At 60.8% G+C, this 22,267-nt stretch overlaps 2 protein-coding genes across 7 annotated transcripts; one reads left to right on the plus strand and one right to left on the minus strand.

The window, feature by feature from the left end:
* The first annotated feature begins 3,543 nt into the window (after positions 1-3,543).
* Positions 3,544-6,564, plus strand: GPX3 (glutathione peroxidase 3). The gene is made up of 5 exons (XM_037397659.1): positions 3,544-3,741; positions 4,870-5,023; positions 5,260-5,377; positions 5,577-5,676; positions 5,763-6,564. The coding sequence occupies exons 1-5, from the start codon at positions 3,655-3,657 to the stop codon at positions 5,997-5,999; spliced, it is 696 nt and encodes a 231-aa protein (XP_037253556.1). The 5' UTR covers positions 3,544-3,654; the 3' UTR covers positions 6,000-6,564.
* A 299-nt stretch (positions 6,565-6,863) lies between these two features.
* TNIP1 (TNFAIP3 interacting protein 1) lies at positions 6,864-22,267 on the minus strand. Of its 6 annotated transcripts, none has more exons than XM_037397654.1 (18): positions 21,949-22,264; positions 16,135-16,313; positions 15,009-15,131; positions 14,631-14,713; positions 14,088-14,156; positions 11,842-12,033; positions 11,616-11,710; positions 11,459-11,540; positions 11,121-11,213; positions 10,810-10,875; positions 10,522-10,653; positions 10,312-10,440; positions 9,619-9,741; positions 9,172-9,297; positions 8,763-8,843; positions 8,387-8,581; positions 8,056-8,146; positions 6,864-7,690 (listed from the first exon to the last, which is right to left on the minus strand). In XM_037397654.1, exons 2-18 carry the CDS (start codon positions 16,274-16,276, stop codon positions 7,626-7,628), a joined length of 1,887 nt encoding a protein of 628 aa, XP_037253551.1. In that variant the 5' UTR covers positions 16,277-16,313; positions 21,949-22,264; the 3' UTR covers positions 6,864-7,625. The 6 variants fall into 6 exon arrangements, with proteins under 6 accessions (XP_037253551.1, XP_037253550.1, XP_037253552.1 ...); XM_037397653.1 differs by having other exon boundaries at positions 16,135-16,305; positions 21,947-22,263; XM_037397655.1 differs by having other exon boundaries at positions 11,121-11,210; positions 16,135-16,305; positions 21,947-22,261.

Below are 22,267 nucleotides of genomic sequence, written 5' to 3' on the forward strand. Positions count from 1 at the left end.
GCCGCGGGGACTGCTGCTGGGAGAGGCAGATGCTGGAATCCCCAGCAGGGAGGAGGTGATGCAGGGTGCTGGCTCTCACCTCGCCTCTGGGCAGCGATGAGCCATGCCAGGGATGCAAGCACCCTGTTTGGCTGCCTTATCCCTGCTGGACAGGACATCGCAGACCCTGTGGCTCATCCGGAAAGTTGTGGGGAGCCCCAGCAGAAATGGTGTAGCAGGAGCTGACCCTGAACATCGTGGGTGCTCTGAGGGAAGTGTCACTGGGAGCAACTCTTGATACAGGACCCAAACACAAGCCCCGTGGCCCCAAAGAGAGGCTCATGGGGTCCCAAACCACCCTCTGCACTCCAGGCTGCAGTGGGGTCTCCAGGATCACATTGCAAACATCATGGCCAGTGGGTTGGTCCTTCCTCAGCCTCAAGGAGGAACAAATCTCTGCGGAGTCAGAGCACTCGGTGGGCTCCTCATGCTGGAGGGGAGGGCAGCAGCACTCAGCAGCCACCCATCTCCCCTCCACTGCTTGGCAGCAGGAGGTCCTGTGTGCCTCTGTCCCCCTTGGGTGGGGGGCAACAGCCCAGGGGCATTTGCAGGGGGCAGATGTTTGCCTGGGGGAGGAAGGGATGGGGATGCCAAAGGGGACAGCACCTGCAGCCATAGCCTGGGGGTGCGGAGACAGTTGGGGAGCAGGGGTCTCTACTCCAAATGGAGCACCATGCCCAGCGGGGAGGCTGTGGCAAACACACAGGTGGGAGCACAGGGGCTGGTGCAGGGCTGTGGAGCTGTGCAGGCAGCAGCGCGAGGGAAGCCTGGTGCTGGGGGAGCTGGGGCCTCTCGCCTGACAGAGCTTGTTTTGCTTTCGCCTCCTGTTGCACACCTAGAACAAAAGTTCAGAGGTTGCCCCAGGATTGATGCCGTGCCAGGCTGCCAAAGGGAAAGCAGCGCTGCTGCCAGCCAGGGCAGTGCTGCCTGCTGCTGCCTGAGCTCCTCGCTGCCCTCCCTGGCACACTGCTGGCGCTGTCCCCGTCACTCTGCATGGAAGAAGCTCCTCACTTGGCTCTTGAACAACCCCAGCCAGCAGCAGTATGTGGTCCCCATCGCTGCTTTCAAGTTCCCTGTGCTCACCACAGCCCTGCAGCCTGGCACAAGGTCTCTGCAGCCCCCAGCCTGTGGCCTGGGGACAGCCGGGGAGACTGGTGGCAGTGGCAGCATGGTGGCCAGGGGGCTGGAAGCGCCTGGCCTTCCGCTCCCAGTCTGCTGCCAAACATCTGCAGCAGGCGGGGACTGGCTCCAGCTCAGCTGTTGTGGAAAAATAACCAAGGAGGGAGGATCATGCGAGGGTCAGCCCGCCCAGCATGCCTGCCATTTGGGATGGGGGACCCCAGCCCAGCAGGGCAGAGCAGCATGCTGCCCTCGGAGAGTCTTGCTGGAGCCCCTGGCACCCTCAGCTCTCCCATGCTGCCTCTGACATGGTATGGCATGGCAGGGACACTGGGTGACATGCCTAGGGTCCCGCGGAAGCTCAGTGGCAGAGATGGGGTCCATCAACTGTGGCTCGTTAAATCCTTCCCTGTTCCCTGCCTCTGCCAAGGCTGATTTGGTGCCTGGACCCAAGGAGGGGTGACTTGGAGAAACAGGTCCCTTATTTTTATTTTGGTTTTAGGAAAACACAGTGGAAGAGTGGCTCAGCCTTTCCTGTGCATGGCAGGGATCCAGGATATGTGGAAGGGACACAACCACACTGTGCCACCACTGCATGGGTCACACTGCTCCCCCTAGCCCTCAAGTCCCTATTAATCACGGGAAAGTCACCAAAGCTCAACGCAGGCAATTAGGGGATATAATTAGAAACGGGTGGCTGTTCTCATGGTGGGAACTCGCAGGGCAGGGAGTGCAGCCCTGAGCAGCTCCTTGGCTTAGTCCCAGCTCAGTCCCAGGAGGTGGCTTGAGCCCTGGCTGGGGTCAGCAGTGTGAGCTGGCTGGGGAGTGTGGTACCATGCTGGGCACACACTAGTCCCTGTCAGGTTCAGGATGCAGTGAAGTGCAAGCAGTGTGCTGGCCAGGAGTTGCACCCCTATGGCCCCGTGGCCCTAAATCTCCCCAGAGCCTGGGAAGTGGGTGGGGAGGGTCGAGCCCCTGGTTTTGGCTTCCACAGGCTCCCTGGTTTTGGCAAGGAGCTGCCTCATGCCACCCACAGCCACATCCATGAGGGGTGACCAGGGCACCCCTGTGGCCAGCCCAGCTGTTGGCACGTTGTGCTGGGCTCTGGGCAGTCCTCAGGCAGCGGCTGAGCATTTCAGGGGTTTGCCCAGGCCTGGGCGAGTACCCCACACCACTTGGGGACCCATGTCAGGGCCACTAAGCCACTTCTCCAATAGAAGTGCAGGTTTAAAGTTTTGGGAAATGCTGCCTGTGACAGAGTGACCCACAGCTCCCCTGCTCCATGGGATCCCCAGGTGCCTGGGGGACATACCCGACCCTCAGCCTTTCCATGCCAGCTGAGGCTGCACTTGGAGCCCAACAACATCAGCCTTTCCCAGGACACGGCGTTTCTGCTGGTGAAGGACATGGGATGGGAGATTGCTCCCAGCCTGCCCCAAGCCCACAGTCCTCTGTTTCTTTTCCCTGGCGGCATCTCCGGCAGCCGGCTCAGTGACAGCACCCTGGCAGAGCTGGTCCTGCTTTCTAGTAAAGCCAAGCCTGGTGCTGGCACCCATGGTCCTCCTGGGACCCACCCGCTGCCACCCCATCCTGCCCTCTTGTCCCAGACCAGCTCCCATCCCAAACCACAGCCCCTCTCCATCCAGTTCATTCTCCCATCAAATAAATTTTTTGCAGGATTTCAGGGAATTTACACCTCACCATGGCTATTTCTCTTGGAGCCAGCCCAGGGTAAATGTTTACATTCCCCGGGTATGCAAACAGGGCCCTGGAACCTCCTGCCCCTGGGGACACGAAGGGCTAAGGGACAGCCGTGCCCTGCCCTTGGCCACCGTGGGGTCACCATGGGGCTACAGCCCCCCAACCCCAGCACAGCCCCCGCGGGAGGGACCCTTACTCCAGAGATACTCCTAGGAGCACCCTAACGTGCAAAGAGGAGCTTGCTCAGCCCTTCCCCAGCCCTGAGCAGCACAGCCGTGGGAGGGGAGGGTGGCGGACCCCAGCCTCCCAGGGGATGCTGCTGGGGCGTTCGGTCCCTGCTCCTGGGGTCCCAGCACCCCGCTCCGGGGTGGATGTCACCGCCGGGCAGGGTGGGGACACTGCCCGGCCCCTCTCCCACCCTGGCGGTTTTTTAATCTCCAGGTCCTTGGCTCATGTAACACGTTGCGTAAACCCTGGGCACACGCGTCTGCCCCGTGCGCTCGCGGGTGTCCCCAGGCCCCTGCCAGGCCGAGGTGCCAGCATGGCACTGCCACCCCCTCCGCCCCCGGCCCCCCCGCCGGCGCCGGCTCCGGCTCCGTCCCAGGGCCCACACGGTTAACGCAGCCCTCGGCCCGTCCTTCCTCCGGCGATTGGCTCCCCCCGCGCAGCCCCGCAGCTATTTCTCGGCTGCCGGGCTCGGAGGTGGCAGAAGGGACCGGGAGCGGTGTCCCCCCGTCCCGCCGCTCGCCCCCGGGGCTGTGAGGAGGGTGCCCGCACCCCGCACCCGCCCCGGCCATGGGGCGCTGGTCCCGCAGCGCCTGGATTTTGCCCCTCTTCTTGGCTGGGCTCGTCCAGCCGGGGCAGAGCCAGGAGAGGGAGAAGGTAAGGGGGGGGGGGGGGGAAAGACACCCCCGTGGGGGCTGGGGGGAGGGGGGAATGTGGCACCTTGGGGACCCGCCTGTCCCCGAGGCTGGCTGCAGAGCTCCCAGGGGCAGGAGTGGGGCACGGTGGCCCTGTGACACCCCCCACCTCCCCCCCCCCCAGTCCTGGTGCCTGGATCGCGGGTGTGTGTGTGTGTCTTTTTCTGAGCTAGTTCTTGCAAAGGGGGGATTGCCGTCCTGGGGCTGGGGAACAGAGGGGGACAGCGTGGGTGCCCCCCGCCGTGACTCCCATAGGGGCTGAACACGGGGGTTTGTTCCATGCGGTGTCCAGGGGGGTACACACCCATGTTTGGGGGGGTGCAGGGGCCGCTGTAACCCCCCAGCCCCGCCTGCCCCCCACGCCGGAGGGCGAGGCAGAGCCCTGCCGCCGGGATCCGGCCGCCCCCCCCCCCCCCCCCCCGGCACAGCCCCTCTGGCTCTGCTCCTGTCACCTCGCTAAATAGCCCCTTGGTGGCACTTGGGTGAGCCTGGGTCCCCTGATGGGAACTGGAGATGGGCTTCCCTGGGTTAACCCCTGCAGTGCTGCAAGCAGAGGCCGCTGCACCCCAGCTCTTCCCTTCACGGGTCGCATCCAGCCCCGGTCCCTGCCTTGCCTGGGCTCAGCTTGGCCACGGAGCAGCAGCTGGAGCCGCTCCCGGGCACCCCGGCTGCCCCTGCCCCGGAGGGGTGGCGGGGTCCTGCCACCCGTGGCCCCGGGGAGGCTGGGGCTGGTGTGTCTCCCCCCACCCCGTGCTGGTCACGCCAGCTCAGGCTGTTTTCCAGCCTCTCGCCTTCCTGCCTGATCCTGGCCGGGTAAACATCCCTCCAGCTGCGGCCAGCCCCGCTGGGTGGGTGTGCACACGCATGTGCATGCACAAGCCAGCCTGTCCCACCACCGTGACCTTGGCGTGCTGGAGTCTGGCTGCTGCCAGCAGCATTCGGGGCAGGAGGCACAACACTGGTAGCTGCCATCCCAGCCAGTGCAAGGGCCGGACCTGCTGCTCCAGTGGGTGTGGGCAGCTGTGGGGTGGGTGAATGAGGCAGCTGGCAGCCCCCAGCCCGGTCCCATGGGGTGCTCCTTGCTCCACAGGTGAAATGCTACGGCTCAGTGCAGGGCACCATCTATGACTACGGGGCCCTGACCATCGATGGGGACGAGTATGTCCCGTTTAGGAACTACGCAGGGAAGATGGTGCTCTTCGTCAACGTGGCCACGTACTGAGGCCTCACCCTGCAGTACCTTGGTAAGGGTCCCGTGGGGCACAGGCACCCCGGAGGGACAGCACAGCCAGCTGAGGGTGGCATCACCCAGGCATGTGGCCCTTGGCAGGTCCCCATGGTCCATCCTGCGCTGGGGAGCTGGGGGAAGGTCTAACACCTGCACCCCAGGACCTGGCACGGCCAAGGATGCTCCAAGGGGGTTAGTGTGGGGGTAAGCCTGGTCCCCTGCTAACCCATCCCTGGCTCTGCTTGCATGCAGAACTGAATGCACTACAAAATGAGCTGGGGCCCTACGGGCTTGTCGTCCTGGGCTTCCCCTCCAACCAATTTGGGAAGCAGGAACCTGGCCAAAATTCGGAGATCCTCCCTGCGCTGAAGTGAGTACTACGGTGGGGGCTGTGGGGGACCTGCCTGCCCCGGCTGTGCGGGGGTCCCTAGCCAGGCAGTGGGTGCGCAGGCTGCAGCTTCTGCTGGCTGTGGCCCCTGAAAGCATGGGGTTTGGGGTTCCCCCACTACCCCCGTGCAGCACCAAGAGCTGCCTGTTGCACAACCGCTCTGCCTGCTCTCCCCTTGCAGGTATGTCCGGCCAGGGGGTGGTTTTGTCCCCAACTTCCAGCTCTTCCAGAAAGGGGACGTGAATGGGGCCAAGGAGCAGAAAGTCTACACCTTCCTGAAGGTGGGTGCCATGGCAAGGGGGGATAAGAGGGCAGCACCCAGCTTGGTTTTTGGACAAGGCAGTGATGCACTGGCCCTCTGTTGCAGAACGCCTGTCCTCCAGTGGCAGAGGAGTTTGGGAACCCCAAGAACCTCTTCTGGGAGCCTCTGCGGAACCATGATATCAAGTGGAACTTTGAGAAGTTCCTGGTGGGCCCCGATGGCGTGCCTGTCATGCGCTGGTACCACCGTGCCAACATTGCTGTTGTGAAGAACGACATCATCGCCTACATGAGGGAGCAGCAGCAACAGCAGCAGCAGCAGCAACAGCAGGAGGAACAGTAGAGGCTAGGGTTGCCAGCCTGATGGGTAGCTTCTCGCCCCTGCTGGCATCACCCCTACCCCAGCTGCTTCGGGGCTGCTCCCCTTCCAATCTCCTCCCAGGATGCTCCCCAAGCAACAGGAGCCGGATGCTGAGCCAGCACGCTGCCCCCTCCATCACTCCCATCTCTGGCACCCCCCAGCCAGCATGCTGGGCTGGGTAACCCAGTGGCAGAGACATCAGTGATGGGAGGGGGGGGGGATGTGTCCCACCTCCACCCCCAGCAGTGACATCTCCTCCTGGTCCCCAGCTTGCCCCCCTGCTCTGCCATCTGCCTTGCTGGGCAGTGGGAGGATGCAGGGGCCAGCCGCCCCCAGAGCAGAGGACCACATCTCCATGAAGACCTGGCCTGAAAGCCCCCGGTGTGGGGCGGGCCTGGCCTGATCCTGCCATGCACGGAGCAGCTCTTCAGTGCATTCAAGCTGCCCGTGGTCCTGGCATAGAGATGTGCTCCTCTCCCAGCTGGGGGCAGCCGGCTTCTCACCCCCCCACCACAGAAATGCCAAATAAAGGCTCTGCAAATGCGCAGACCCGCTTCTTGGCCATGGGTCAGGGGGAAAGAGTGGGGGGCACAGCAGCCAGCCTGGGCATAGCAGCAGGGAGGGATGGCTCACAGCTGGAGAAATGCCATTTTCTTGCAGTGCAGTTGCAAACATGGATTTATCAGCACAGGCCAGAACTGGGGGAGAGGACGTGGTGGGGTAGCATCAGTGCAGAGCACAAGGGGCTGCAAGGAGGCACCAGCCCCCAGCTAGGGTGCCATGTCTCCTGCGGTCACGCACGTGACAGCCACGCTTACAGAAAGAGGGTGGTGGTTTCTTGTTTTGTTTTTTTACCCTGCAGACTTGTTTTCCTGGAGCAAGATTTGCTCTGTGCAATTTGAAAGTGGTACAGGGAAATGCAGAGCGGGGAGCAGGGGTTTCCCTGCCCTGGCAAAGGCTGGGGGGAGGAGGCGGTGGGCATGCACTTGGGGCAACAGATGCCAGGGTGCTCACACAAGTGCTAGGTTCACCTTGTGCTCGCTCTGGCCCCACAGCTATACCTGAGCATGGGGGACCAGCAGCCCTGGCATCCCTCCCAGGCCCCACACAGAGGGTGCCCCCCAGGAGTGGCAGCCTTCAGGATAAAACCAGAGAGACTCAGCTACACTTCAGTCCTTAAATAAATACAAAGACACCAACCACCATCAGGCCGGGCCATGGCTGCAGGAGGCACCAGCCTGGGAACACAGGCGCTCCCACTTCGGGGAGAGTCCCTGCCGTGACCTGCTCCTCCAGGGCTGAACCAAAGCCCCGGCACTAGGGCAGCTCCTGGGAAATGCCAGCTCCTCTTCCCTGAAGACCTGGCTCAGGTCCACAGCGATGCCAGGCCTGATGCCTCACGAGGAAGGGGATGGCTGCAGGGGACTGACCCTGCATTGGCCACCACCACGATGGCACCTCCAGTCTTTCCTTCACACCTTCCTTGTGGGGATGCACTGCCGAACTGTCCAGGCCAGGGATGCGGCCACATCCCCCACATGTCCGTGCACAGGCATAGGCAGCCGGAGGAAGCTTCTAGATATATACACACGGGCACACACACACACCCTACTCCTCTTCTGCTGGTAGCGCAGCACAGCCGGTCCTTGGCATTAGGGCAGTCTGGGACCTGCCTGTTCTGAGACACAAGAGAGGGGTGGCATGGGGTGAGTGTGGCTCTTTGTGCCCAGACGAGCCCCACAGGAGGGGATGCCAGCCATGGGATGGCCATGACCCCCAAGCACTGACTACCATAACGCCACGAGCTGTTGGGGCTTGCACCTGTCTTCAAATGCTGTGGGGTGGGTGGCAGGGGACGCAGCAGTGACTGATCCTATGGCAGAACCATCCCCTCAGCTGAGCAGAGGTGGGGGCTGAAGGGAAATGGCCACTGCCTGGCAAGCTGCCCCCCCATCCCTCCCACATACGTTTGGCCAACCGCCCAGGGTCTCAGGGCGAAGGACAGAGGCAGTCTCCTCCCCGAGGGTCTGAGCCTTACCCAAGTCCTTGGGGACCTGTTTCACCCCAGCCACTGCTTGGGCGTTCTGGCTGCGAGCCATGGCACAGGGCGGGCGCCAAGGGTACTCAGGCTGCAGGAGGAGAAGGAACAGAATTACCAGGGATGCAAAACATGAGGCTGTGCTCCGTGTTCAATTGCTGGGGTGCGAGGAAGAGGAGGAGGAGGGGGAGGAAGAGGACTGAGTATTCATGTGCCAATAGGACATGTGCTTAGCTCCCTGCTTGGTGACTCGGTGGCCCTGGAGGAGCCACTCGCTCAGCAGCGAGCCCCAGACCTGCTCCCCCTCACGCTGGTACAGGTAGATACTCACTGGGGAAAAGTGGTGGAAGTTTTGTCCTGGTGTGTGCTCGCCTGGCATCGCTGGTGGGTATCGGATCTGCTGCCACTCTTCGAAGCCATGGTACATGGGGTGAGCCATGGGGGGACTGTACTGGTACTGGTACATGGGGCAGGCAGGGGGCAGCGGCCCCGGCAGTGGCTCAGGGTGCAGCCTCTCTCCAGAAGCCTGCGAGGAGCCAAGGGAGATGCTGAGGAGACCCCCAAGGGCAGCCCACCACCACCCACCATCGCCTGGCTTGGAGCTGCCCCCACAATGGGAGTCAATGGGCTGGGGCCAGGCTGCAGCCCCCAGCCCCTCCACCTGTTCAGTTTTTCAAAAAAACCCCAGGTTTTTCCCCCATTCCTACCTGTTTATGCTGTTTCAGCAGCTTTTTCAGCTTCTCCTTCTCTTCCTTCTCCCTCTGGCAGTCGTCCTTGGAGGCTCGCAGCTGGGAGCAAGAGGTGTTAGTGCAGAGCCCACCCTGCCACCTCCTGTGTCTGTGGGGCGAGGGTTGCTGCAGTGTCCTGCAGTAATGTCTGCACTGGTTCCCACCCTTTCAGACCCCCAGGTGAGGTGCAGAAGGAAGATGCAAGTGAAAGGTGATGCTCTGGCAGGGACAAGCAGTAGCAAAAACACCTCTCTGGCCTTTCTGTCCCCCTCAGCCCCTGCTCTGAGATGGGTATGGGGGCTGTGATGCTGGGGACAAGCACCTCTGGCACACCTGGGGCAGACAAAGGGCTCCCTGAGTGCTGCTGGTTGCACCCAGAACTGCTCACCTGGTTGTTGGAGAGGACCAGCTGCTTCTGCAGCTTTTCCAGCTGCTGCTTCAGCTCTTCCTTTTCCTCGTTCATCCTCTCCCTGTCACTCCGCTCCCGCTGGAAGTCCTCCTCGAAAATTTTCACCTGGCAGAAGGGAAGGATGCACCTGGCTGAGGGTGGACACCCCCCCCCGCCCCCCCCCCCAAGCACCCCTGTCACTGTCATCATCCCTGACCCCACCAGCTATGCCAAGCCCCAGGCACATAGGTTGGCATGATGGCCCATGGCTGTGTCCTTCCAGCTGAAGGTCTCAAGGATGCTGAGCTCAGCTCCCCCACTCCCCACCACTGCAGCACTGACACCCACCAGGGCTGCTGGGCTGCTCCTGGCCACACAGGCTCTGCCAGGGAAGCCCACAACAGGTAGCTCCCTCCCTTCCTCCAGTAGCTTTATGCCCTGCCCTACCTGCTGCTTGAGCAGCTCATTCTGGGTCAGCAGCTCCTGCTGCGGAATCTTCCCCGCCAGCTCCATGGCACTGGTGAAGATGGGTGGCGGAGAAGCCTGAACATTCAGGGCCTCCTCTAGTGCCTAGAGAGGAAGAGGAGGGGGAGTCAGAGTAAGGAGGAAGAGGAGGGGGAGTCAGAGTAAGGAGGAAGAGGAGGGGGAGTCAGAGTAAGGAGGAAGAGGAGGGGGAGTCAGAGTAAGGAGGAAGAGGAGGGGGAGTCAGAGTAAGGAGGAAGAGGAGGGGGAGTCAGAGTAAGGAGGAAGAGGAGGGGGAGTCAGAGTAAGGAGGAAGAGGAGGGGGAGTCAGAGTAAGGAGGAAGAGGAGGGGGAGTCAGAGTAAGGAGGAAGAGGAGGGGGAGTCAGAGTAAGGCACTGTGCCCGCATCTCTGCAGGACCACAGGCATATGCCCAGCGTGGGAAGTGGGTGTTAAATGGGCAAACAGCAAGAGGGACTACAGACCCCTCCACCCCCAGCCCAAACCCCCTTTTCTGGGAGCCTAGAGGCATGTGGTGGGCATTGTCTGACAAGAGCTTCTGCCTGGGCAAAGAGCTGGGCAGGAGGGAGTTGATCAGGGTCAGTTTTGGATTTGAGAGAGAAAAGGCTGGAGAACATAAAAGACATTTTGCAAGGAGGGGCTGCACCCTGGCCCCCACCTTGTTCAGCCTCTGGATCTCCTTTTCCTGGTATTCCCGCTGCCTGGTGACTGGAGCCAGCTGCTCCTGCAGGAACCGCATCCTCTGTTGCAGGTCCCTCACCTCCATGGCCAGCCTCTCCTTCTCTGCCTGCAGGACCCAGAGGGCAGATCAGCCAGGGCAGGGCGATAGGGCCAGCAGCTCCCCACCACCCTTCCCCAAGGGACTTGCCTCCTCTGTTTCGATCCGGGACTTGGCCAGGAGCAGCTTGCGGTCAAAATCCCGTTGCTTTTGCTCCCGCTCTGACTCCAGCTCGGTCACTGCCCTGCGGGCATCGGCCAGCTCCTGGTGCAGGTCTGTGACCTGCCAGGAGGGAGCGGGGATGTCGGCCTGCCTGAGGGACTCATGCTGGGGGGAAGGAGGAGCAGCCAGACCCAAAACCTTCCCCTGCACCTGGTCTCCTCCAGGACCCCCAGCCAGCACCCAGCAGAGATGCGCTCCCCAAGCACCCAGCCCTACCTTCTGTTCATACTTCTGCTTCATGGCTCGGAAGTGTTGATCCCATTGCTTATTCACCTCCAGCAGCTGCGGACAGAGACGGATAGCTGAATGAGAGCCCAACCCCTGCCCCGAGCCAGCCATGGCAGTCCCCAGCAGCCTCCCATTGCAAAAGCACCTCAGGGACCAGCTGGACGGAGATCCCAGCTCCAGCAGGACTTCCCTGCAGCTCCACAGCCCTGCCCCAGTCTCCCTGTGAGGTCCCAGCCACAAGCACCCGCTGCCCGCTTCCCCCCTCCTTGGTGGTGCCTCCCTCCCAGCTTGGTCCTCACCTCCCTGCGCTGGTGCTCCAGGATCTTCACCTTCTTCTCCTTGGCCTCCAGCTCTCCTCTGCCCGGCGCCTTCTCCACCGTGGCCCCGCTCTGCTGGACGCGCACGTGGGGGACGGGACCCTCAGGGCTTTTGTGGAGCCTGTGCCCGAGGCTGGCTAAACTCGAGCCGGTTCCCCTCCCATGGCCTCCCCCATCCCCTTGAGACCCTGAGAAATCCTGCTGGTCATACTGGGACAAACTGGGGGCTCAATTAAAATGAGGCCACCTTTGCTGATGTGTCAGCGGCGGGCTCCCTGCCTCCTTCCCAGCCCTCTCTGAGGGCGATGCTGCCTCCTCACCTGCTGCAGCTCAGCAGCTTCCCTCTTCCCACTGTCCTGGCTGCTCAGTGTCACCATCCTCCGGAGCTCCTGGTTCTCACACCTGCAGGCAGGGAGGGATGGGTCAGCAGGAAGAACCCAAGGCAGCAACATCCCACTCCCCAGCAACCACCCCCACCTGAGCTTCTCCAGCGCCTGGTTTCTCTGCTCCAGGTCCCGCTCCAGCTTGGTTCGCAGCTCCTTGTTCTCAGTGTGCAGCGTCTCACACAGTGTCTGGGGGGGGAAACGCCGGCAGCATGAGGACTGTGGCCAGCCCCAGCAGCCTGCCTGGCCACCCACCTTCCACCATGCCACTTGGCACGGAGGTGGGTGTCCACCTTGGGGTGAGGCTAGCCCTCACTCACCTGCAGGAACGATGTTCTCTGCTCGTTCTTGTGCACCTTGGAGGCCAGGCGCTTGAGCTCAGAGGCCATGTAGCCCATGCGCACGAAGACCTGGTCCTTGCTGGCCTCCTTGGCACAGCCGCTCAGTGTGTTCTCGAGCTGCTGCAGCTGGGGCAGCAGGTTGGCATCCTCGTTTGGTGGCTGCTCCAAGTCCTGGGGATGGGGAAGGGATGAAGCATGGTCATATCAGTTCAAGCAGCATCACAAAGTTCCCTCTCAGGGCAGGTCAAGCAGCATCACAAAGTTCCCTCTCAGGGCAGGTCAGCCTCATCTCCCATCCAGAGCTGTGGTGGGTAGCTGGGTCAGCACCAAGACACTCTGCAACAGCCCTCGGTACACTGAAAAATTTGTGTCAGCTTTGTGAAGGTTTGATTCCCAGCCACCGGACAAGGGACACCAAGTGCCCAGGTGGAGGGGGACATTACAGCAGCACCCCCAGTCCATCCAGTCCTTGTGCCCTTCAGCAGCTGGAGCAGAACACCCTCCTGGCTCGTTGATAGTAACGGAGGCATCTCTACCCCTGGCTGCTTTCCCCCTCAAGCCCTCCCAGCTGGCACCACCAAGACAAGAAATCCCAGCTCCTCTCTGGACAGAGACTGTCCTTTCCACGGATTCCCCGGTGTGCACTGGGAGCAGAGGTTTCCCACGTGAGGGGTGGTCTTACCCAAGTCCCCATCTTCTCCTTCCTCCTGTCCTCCCTCTGCAGATCCCCTGCCTGTGGCTCCCCTGCTGCTGCAGCACGCCAGGTGCCAGGAACCCAGGATCTTTGGCAAGCAGCAGCCAAGAGGGTGATGCACAGGACTTAAATGCTGGCTAGGAGAGCCCAGGTGAGGGCACACCCCCACCCACACATGAAGGGTGTCCCCAACAGGCTTGTCCTCCTCTGGTGTGGCTGGTTAACTCCTCCATTGCCCAGGAGACACTGCTGGCACAACAAGGCCCAGCTGGCACATGCCACGTTGCTGGGGAGGAGGCGGGGATGTGCTGGCACACCTTCACCTGCTCTGCTCCCAGCCCCACTGACTCAGCTTGCCACCCATGGGAATGCCCCAGGAAGCGCCACATGGGGCCAGGAGTCCAGTGTGTCCCTGGCACCCCAAGTTTACAGCCCCAAAACTGCCACGGGAGGGTGTGTGCAGGGCACAGCATGGCCGGTTGGCAAGGGGAGGCAGTGAGGACCTGAGCGATCCTGGGTGCAAGCATGGGACTAGCGCTTGACTCAGATGCCAGCAGCCAATTGCCAAGCAGATGCCACCCCATCCTCCACCACCCCACAGCTGCACCCCAGGAGGGTCCAGCAAGACTCAACCCCTCCTGGAGCCTTTCTGTCCCAGGATGTGCACCAACAGCATGTCCCCTTACTGGCACCATGTGGTACAAGCTCTTGGGCTCCCCAGTCCCGCTTCCCCTCCCTTCCAGCACACACAAAAAGCCAAAGCAGTACGGGACAGGGCAGTGCCAGCCGGGGAGACATTCAGGTGGCAGCAAACGGAACACATGGAAGTGCCTTGGCTGGGGCAGACCCTGTCAGCAGCAACAGGGCTTCGAGATCTGGTCCTCCCACCCAGTGGGGGCATCAGAAGGGGAGTGTCAGAGCATTGATGACAGCTCCTGGAGTTGTCACAGCCCTTCTTATCACTGCCACGTGGCATCTGGAGACACCAGTGTCTCCATCTGACTGGGGCTGCTTTGCTGGCCCATGCCCAGGTCACTGGTACTGGGGAGCCCTTGCCCTTGGAGAGCAGCCTGCACATTGTCCCCTCTCCTTGCCTTGGCCAGACAAGAGGAGTGGTACCTGCTGGGGCACACATGCTGTCACTCCTGAGCCCTCTGGCCCCAGCGAGGCATGGGGAGGAGCAGCCACAGGGCTGGGCTCTGTGGTTCTCTCCTGCCTGCAGACCAGCCATGTCCCCTCACCTTCATCACTGGCAGAGGCTGGCCCCCGCAGCACAAGCACTGTCCTGGGGGGGTGTATGTAGGGCTGGCTCTGCTCCTCTGGGAATGCTTGGGTGCAGTTTATCCCATCTCTAGAGTCTGCCCAAGGGCTGCCCTGACACGGGTCCCCCAGCCCTGCCTGTGCCTGCCAGCAGTGACGCCACTGGGAACACTGCTGCCCATCCGCACACCCTCCCACACCCCCAGCACCACCACCACACCACATCTCCACCAGCCCCCCACCAAATCCCACAGGCACCAGGGCCACTCACCACTCTCCCGCTCTCCTGGGGAAAGCCCTGCGCTTCAACAGCAACGATCTCGAACTCCGAAGAGGATCCCTGCAAGGGGAAGCAGCCAGGTCAGGTCTCCCTGGGGAAAGGCAACCCAGGATGCTCACTGCACGAGGGCAGGGACTGCCAGGATGGGAGCAGAGCAGGCAAACCTGATGCCTCCCTTCAGATTTATTCCCATTTCTAGAGGCTAAATGCTGCCTCCTTTTGCTTTCATAGAATCATAGAATGGTTTGGGTTGGAAGGGATTTTAAAGACCATCTAGTTCCAACCCCTCTGCCATGGGCAGACACCTTCCACTAGACCAGTTTGCTCAAAGCCCCATCCAGCCTGGCCTTGAACCCTTCCAGGGATGCGGCATCCACAGCTTCTCTGGGCAACCTGTTCCAGTGTCTCACCACCCTCACTGTAAATAATTTCTTCCTAATATCCAATCTAAATCTACCCTCTTTCAGTTTAACTAGATGGAGAGCCTCTCCCTCCGACCATGCCAGCACCAGCTCTCAAATTCACCAGACTCACACTTGGAGGAGATTTCCGTGCTTCCGTGTCCGGCTGGGCGCTGCCTGGGGCAGGCTGTGTGGAGCTGGGATCTGGGCCGATGGCTGCGGAGAGGGGAGAGGATGTAGCTATGAGCCTTTTGGAGAGCAGGGCTTCTCCCTGCCTGGTGCGGGGGATGCAGAGAGTAGACACTCTGCAAGGTCAGGCACTGATGGATGGTTTCTATGCCAGCTATGGGGATGGGACAGAAACCTCCCTCCAGAAGGGAGGACAACAGTGGTCTGATACATTCCAGAGATGACAGAGCTGAAAGAAACCTTTATGAAAGTCTCCTTTACGCCCTCTTCCTTCCCCTGAGCCATCAGGTTATTTCTCCCCTGCAAGCCTTGCATCTCTTACCTCCAGTTTCTAGCAGGTCCTCCAAGGAAGAAGATGCTATCAGCATTTTGTTGTCCTTCACAAGGTCCTCTGCCTTCTGCCGCAGCTTGGATGCCTCCACCTGGGACTCCTCCAGCAGCTCTCCTGTTGTGGGCAACAGAAGGATGCTCACCTCCTTCCCCAAGCACCTGTCCCGCAGCAGCCCCATCCACCAACACCAAGCTCTGCTTGGGTGAAGAAGTGCCTAGCATGGTCCTTCTCTGTCCAGACACAATGGACCCAACGACAAAGCTATATAAGTGGCTCACTGGCTGCAGAGTCCGTCACGCTGACGCACAGATGACAGGAGGCATAAGGGCAGCACTGCATTGCTTAGAGGTCTCCTCCGCTTCCCAGAAGAAATGAGTTTAAGCCTAGGTGGTGGACCCAGGGGTCCAGCCTGCCTGCTGTGGGGTCTGGCACCAGCAATACAATCCTCTCCCCACCCCAGGTGGCTGCTCCCACACCAGTGGGTCCCAAGTCCCAGGTAAGAGCATGGCGACACGACGTGCATCATGAGGCAGGTGGAAATTCAGCTGCAGAAGCAGGACTCAAAAGCGGAAGCTCGGTCACGAGACCAAAAGCAAAACCAGGGGTGGGTGGGGGAAGGTGGCCAAGGAGAAGAAAGGGGGTGGCACAACTCAGCCGGAGTGTTTCAATGCTGGCACATCTCTGCCACTGCAGGGAGCACCCAACACCAAGGTCTTTGAGCAGCACTTCAGAAAAGCCCCTGACCTGACAGGGGTTGCGGGAGGTGGAGGCTTTCATCAAAAGCAGAACAGATCCCAGCATCTGTGACCTGGGGCTGAAGGACTCCAAGAAGTTGACCTTGCCCCATCACTTGCCTTCTTTTTCCAGCCATTTATCCCACCATAAAGCACCCCAGCAGCTCAGCAAAAGTCTTGCTCCCTTTGCAATCCTGTGTGAAAAAGCCCAGACATCCTGCTTGACCTCCCAGGACAGGGAAAGCTTTACTGCTGCCCCAGTGCCGAGACCCCCAGCTTCTTACAGAACCCTTACTAAGTAGAGAAAGAAACCCCCAGGCTCAGTGTGCACAGGCTGAGCTGCCCCAAAGGTGAACCTCATCCCCCAGCCACGCAGCAGTTACCGATAGACTTGATCCCCTGCATCTTCTCCTTCAGCCGGGTGTTCTCTTCCACCAGCCGCTCAAAGGCCGTGGATCCATTCTCCTCCGAGCCCCCACCAGGGTCATAGATGCGGTAAGGTCCTCTCCCTTCCATGCCTGCCATTCAGGCGCCTACCTCCCAGCTGAGCATCCCTGCAAGGCAATGGAGCACAGCGTCACCTTCCTCCGGCTCCAGACGATGCTGCAGTCCCCCGGTCCCAACCAGGGAGGGGGTCTGGGGTGCTGTGCCAGCACAGGCAGCACTGCCTCACTGCTCGCCAGCCAACGAAGAAGTGTCCCAGGTGAAGGCACTTCCCCCCCCCCCAACCCTGCGTGGGGTGAATGTGCTGGGGTGACTCATGGCCATGAGAAATGTCATGCGAAAAGGCATCACCAGCAGCCAGGGCTGGCTCTCATCCCTGTAGGGCACAGGAGTCTCCAAAGAGGCTGCAGCTGCCCGCCACTGCAGCCCAGGAGCATCCAGCCAGCAGCATGGACCTGGGCACTGTGACCAGGGCATCCTGCTCACCACAGAATATTTCTGGGGGGCTGAAAGGGTTCTGGGGCAGTGTTTGGGGGGGGGGCAGCATCTGCAGCTCCAAAAAGCCTTAACCTGCAGCCAGCAGGTGGTTTGGGCAGCAGCAGGGGTGATGAGTCCCAGCAGCCAGGCAGGGGCCTGCTCTTCCCTCCAGCTTAGCCACAAAAAACAGCTGTCAATGGCATACGCAGGCTGCGAGCAAAGTATGAGCTGAAGAACTACCCGCATGCAGCATCTATTTGCTTTTCTAATTACTTGCATCTGCGGGTGCCCTAGAGCCTGAGGTCTAGCCTAGGGACACCTGGGCAGGATCTTGGCTCCAGGTCTCACCCATCTCCTGGGGGTGATAAAGCAGCTGCTGTGAATCACAGAACAACTTATCAAAAATATCCCCCCCTGCTTCCCCAAGCTACCTTGTTATACAGTGGAGCAGCACAGCAGCTGAGATGGCCCCAGGGGATGATGCCAGGGGGAGCTGGGGTGCTGCCTGGGGGGACCCCCAAGAGCTCTTCCACCCAGCCAAGGCAAACGGGTGCTCATGAGTGGGAGGGAGCCGACGGGGGGCATTCTGAAAGGGGAAGGGGGGTAGCCCATACCCGAAACCATCTCAACCTCAAACTAATGCTCACGCCACAGGCGATCTGGGCTGATCACCAGTTTAGATGACCTGCCTGCCAGGGAGCGGCTGGGACTTTCCAGATGACAACTGCCACCTGGCATCATCTGCAACTAGAGCGGCAATTAACATCCACCTCAGCAGCAGGTAATTACACATGGCCTCAGCAGCACTCTGCTTTTGGGAGATGCAACCCTTAGCAGGTCTCACCGTCCCCCTGCTCTGTGGGGGCTGCCAAGCCCCCCCATCGCCTGTGTCCCCTTCTGGGGGGCCAGCACCCCATCCCAAGCAGCTGGAGATGGTGAGCACTGGGTGAGCCCAGCTGCAGCACAGGGTGGGCTGAGCAGCAGCTATTTCTGGAGCCCACGGCAGCTGACGGGAAACTGCAGGAGAACCGGGGCAGTTTTTGTGCCACGGATCCTGGTGTCGGGCAGCATCGCTGCAGCCGGTATGAAATTCCCTCCAGCCCCCAGCCACGGGATGAGGAAAACTCCCAGTAGAGACCTGCTGGCGGGCAGGACAGAGCACAGCATGGTGGCATGCATGTGGCCCAGGGACCAGATGGCACCTCCTCCGCAGGGAAATGCTGTCACCTGTGGCCATACTACCTGCCTGGCCAGCCTGGTGGAGGACAGGGACAGTGTCACAGGCAGACTGGGGACTTGAGCCTGTTTCTCACTGGTGTCCAGTCACCACACACTGCTCCAGATCCCAACCCTGAAGCTCTGGGAGGAACTGGTGAACAAAGTGATCTTGCAGTGAGCACCTTGCGGGGCATCCGTGTCCTCCAGTGGGACGAACCCAGGTGTGGGTTGAGGAACGTGGGGACAAGCTGCCCCCTCACGTGGCATCCCTTCCCCAGCCCCCATTTTCTTGCACTTCAGACCCCCAGCCAGGAGGTTTTCTGCCTTGCCCCACAGCACCCACAGGAGGTCCCCTGCCCCTGTGCACTCCTGCACAGAACACTCAAATCCCAGCCAGCTGCACTGACCACCCACCCTGCTGACCAGCAGAGCTCACTCATGACAATCCCATGTTCTTCCAGCTGGATGGAGCCACCAAAAGCCCCTGCTATTCCCAGTTCTCAAGGTTTTATCAAGGATTTTTCTACCCAAGATCTGCACCCCACCAGCAGAGGGGTCATGGGAGCTGTTTTCAAACAGCAGCCGGGGAGAGGAACTGAACTATCTCTAGCTGACAGAAGCACAGACAAGCCACTAATTCACCAGCAAGCAAGACCCAGCAATGGGAAAGGGTTTCCGCAGCATCCAAGCCCATTGCTGGCATCAGGGCAGGTTTGCCTAGGGTGGAGGAACAGCCCCATTTCTGCAAGGGCTGCTGGCACTGAGCTGTCACCCTGGGGACAGGACCCTGGACCAGGTCACTATTTCCAGTCCTGGTTTGTTGGTTTGGGTTTGGTTTTTTTTCCTTAGGAGTTCTGAAAGGTGAGATTTGCAGTGAAAAAAATCTCATGTTTCAATAAAAACACCAGGGGAGAGAGAGGACTACAGACCAGCACCTAACAATGGTCAGAAACGCAAAGAAAACATGACTACCACAAACTCCAGAAGAAACCGCTGAACCACCAGAAAACACTTTTTGCCAATCAACAGTTTCTAAGCTAATCTGATGGTATTTCACAGCCCCAGGGGTTGAGGGCCAGCCACTGACCATAGCTGCCCAGCTGTAGCTCACCAGCTCCATATCCAGCCACCGGGAGAGGCTGCCAGATGCCATGGTCGCCTGTGGGCGTTGCTGGTTGCAAGCAAGGCACCGAGACCTTTAGGTAGTAAATTTTTATGACAACTCTGCAAAAGGAGAGAATGAGAGAGCAAGCAGGCAGGGGAGACTCCCAGGTGAAGATGAAAGCAGGGTGGTATTTAAATAGCTGTGCTGCGGCTTGAGAGCGAGCTGGAGCCACGTAGCCATGGCCAGGCTGGTCCCTGCTGTCACCCAGGAAGATGTGCATCACCGCCTCAGCCACCAGCACCGCAGACATCACTGCGCCAGCCACGCAGAAGTGGCAGGAGGAAACGATCCCCGTTTTAAAATTTCCGAACAGCTGAAGACACTAAGGCGGAGGATGCAAATCCTGTGCAGAGTGGGCTGGCATTCTGGAGGCTTGCTTTCGGCAGCGAGCCCCGGGGTGGAGACCAGCCTCTCGAAGCCATAGGTTTGGCAGCCCATCAAATCCCATCCTGCAATCCATGGTGGGGGTTTGGCCCAGCCCTTAGGAGAGCGGGGTTTTCCTTGCCCCATCGTGCAACATTCCCAGGAAGTCTCCTCCCCACCAGGATGGCATGAATAAATCCCTGCAGACTGCCAGCGTCATTTTCCCATGACCAGAGCTGCCAGGCCCCTGGCATCCCTCCTCCTCGGAAAACCAAAAGCCACTCAGACAGACCTTATGGAGGGATTCTTTTTGTTTGATCATCTTACTGGAAAGAAAATGCCACAGCCACCAGCCCCTTTCCTTTTCCTCTGCAAAGTTCCAGGAGCTCCCCAGACCAAGGAGAACCATTCCTGGGCTGCTGGGCTGGTCTGATTTGCAGGGAAGCAAAAGCAGAGCTGCCTTTAAGAGGAAGCAATAATAAGGAGACTTTCTGGGCACTGCAGTCCACTGTGCTGGGAGTAATAAAAGAGGAAAGCAGATATTGCAAGGCTCAGTTCTCAAAGGGAAAGGTCTGAACCTCCACTTGTAGCATTTTGCTTCCCAGCCTGGCTAGCTGCAGGGAAAGGGTGGGAAAGGCAGAAGCCCCATCCAAAATGCAGCAGATGTTACAGATGTCCTCTGGCCAGAAATCCCACCCTTGTCTGAGAAACCCACCTCCCAGAGGCTTCTCAAAACAACCTGCTTCCGGTGAGGCTGCTCACAAGGAAAATAACACATTTCCACATTTGGAGCCAGGTTTACAAACACGGGTAACCACACACAGCTGCAGAGCTTGCCATGGATCCGAGCTCCAGCGCAGGCAGGACAGGAAGCCAGACCTGGTGGTGGTGCTTCTCTGGGCAACATGGTGATGTTTTACGCAATACCCTGTCTTCTGCTGCAAAGACATCTCTCTTCATGCTGCCTGTTCTGCTTCCTCCCCCCTGCAGAGCTCAGTAGCATCATGGCTGCTCATCACAGCACTCAAAAGCAGAGCAAGGCACAGCCACCCCTGTCCCTGCAGCTCCAGCGCAACCCAGGCTACTCCTGTCCAACCTGGTACGCTTCGGCCAGGCAACAACCAAGCAGCAGAAAATAGTGGCATTGCAAACCACACCAGCAAAGCTACCTCTGTCACCCAAAGCGTAAGAACTGTTGCTTTAAAACAAGATCCGCAATGCCACAGGAGTAGATGGTTCAGCTTTACCCACCCACGACTGCTTTGTACCAGCTGCTGGCAAGCAATGACCCATGGCCCTGTACTAAATAGGTCTGTCTGGTGGAGGTCAGGCTGAAAGGGCGTTGTGGGATTTTCTTGCAGAGCCAGGAACGATGCCAAAGGCTGCAAAAAGCCTCTCCTCTTTTCCTCTTGCTTACTTCACCTCGTCACAGAGATGGCTCTCAAGGATGTGCCTGGCTGGCGCCTTCCTGCCTCCTGGACTTGCCCCAGCGCCCGAAGTCCAGTCTCCCAGCTCCAGCACGCTTCAGCTGACTTTGCCAGCGCTGTCAATGAAGTCTGCACTCCAAAAGAGCTTGTGGCAGCAGAACAGCTCTTACTCACCCCAGCAGATGGAAATAACAAGCAGAAGGGGAAAGGCTGCCTTGGCTTCCCTGATACCGGGAGCAGCCCGTAGTACCCAGAGGCACTGGGAGCAGGACAGCCAGATCCCTGAGAGGCTGCACATCCCACCACGGCCCATCTGAAGCTGTTCTCACCCAACAGCAGGGCTGACAGGCTGCATCTTTTTTCACTCTACCCTCAGTAGGGGCCTTAGCCTGGACTCGATGCAGGGGAGATGGGGCGGCAAGCTATGCACCCGCTCCCCACAGGAGGCGGGGAGGCAGCTGGGGATGCTGCTAGCCCTGCGCTGGCTATGCCAGCCTCCGGACCCACGGCCGAGGCGGACCCGCACCGCTGGGCCAGCGGCAGGATGGGGACGAAAGACCCGCAGCGGTCGGGGAGCAGCAGCGGCTGGAGGCCCCTTGGGGCCGCGGCCCCCGGCCGGGACCCACGCACGGCGCCGGCACAGCCAGCGGGCAGGTGCCTGGGCCCGGGAAAACGCCGGCCGGGCCGGGGGGCAGCACCCCGAGCCCGCCTAGGCCGGGGACACCCCCGATACCCCCCGAGCCCCTCTCCTCCCCCGGGCCGCCCTGCCGCCGCCCGCCCCTTCGGGAGCGGCGAGGGGAGTCGGTAGCACCTGCCCTGCCGCGGGACAGGGGAAACTAAGGCACGGTACGACTATCGCGACCCGGCCCGGCCCCGGAGCAGACCCTCAGGGGACGGCGCGGTCCCGACCCCCTTCAGGGTTTCCCCACCACCACCCGCGCACGCCGAGAGCCCCGGAACCGGCCGGGCACGGGCAACACGCAGCCCCTAGCCCCGCCAACCCCGCCCCGCCACCGGACCCTGCCCTGGGGCGGCGCGACCACCCCCCACTCCCTCCCTGAGGGCAGCGGACCCGCAGGCCCCCGCGCCCCCCGAGCTCACCTGCCGGGGCCGGGGCCGCTCCGCTCCGTCGCCAACACGGGAAGAAGCGGGCAGCTGGGGGTGGTCGGCGGTTCCGCCCCTGGGAAATTCCCAGCCTGACGGACAGGCGCCGCAGCCAATCGGCGCGGAGCGGAGGGTATAAAGAGGGAGGCGGGAGGGACGCGCCAGGGTAGGGTGTTGTGTGATGGCGGGCGGTTGGTCTCCGTGTTGCGGCCGTCTTCGAGTTCCGTGGGGCTGCGTGGGGTCCCGTGGGCCCGCCGGGCGTGGGGGGCCCCGAGGGGCGGAAAGAGCCGGCCTGCCTCCTCCTCGGGGTGGGGATTG

Source organism: Falco rusticolus, chromosome 8 (genome assembly GCF_015220075.1).
Source record: "Falco rusticolus isolate bFalRus1 chromosome 8, bFalRus1.pri, whole genome shotgun sequence".
Classification (NCBI taxonomy): Eukaryota; Metazoa; Chordata; class Aves; order Falconiformes; family Falconidae; genus Falco; species Falco rusticolus.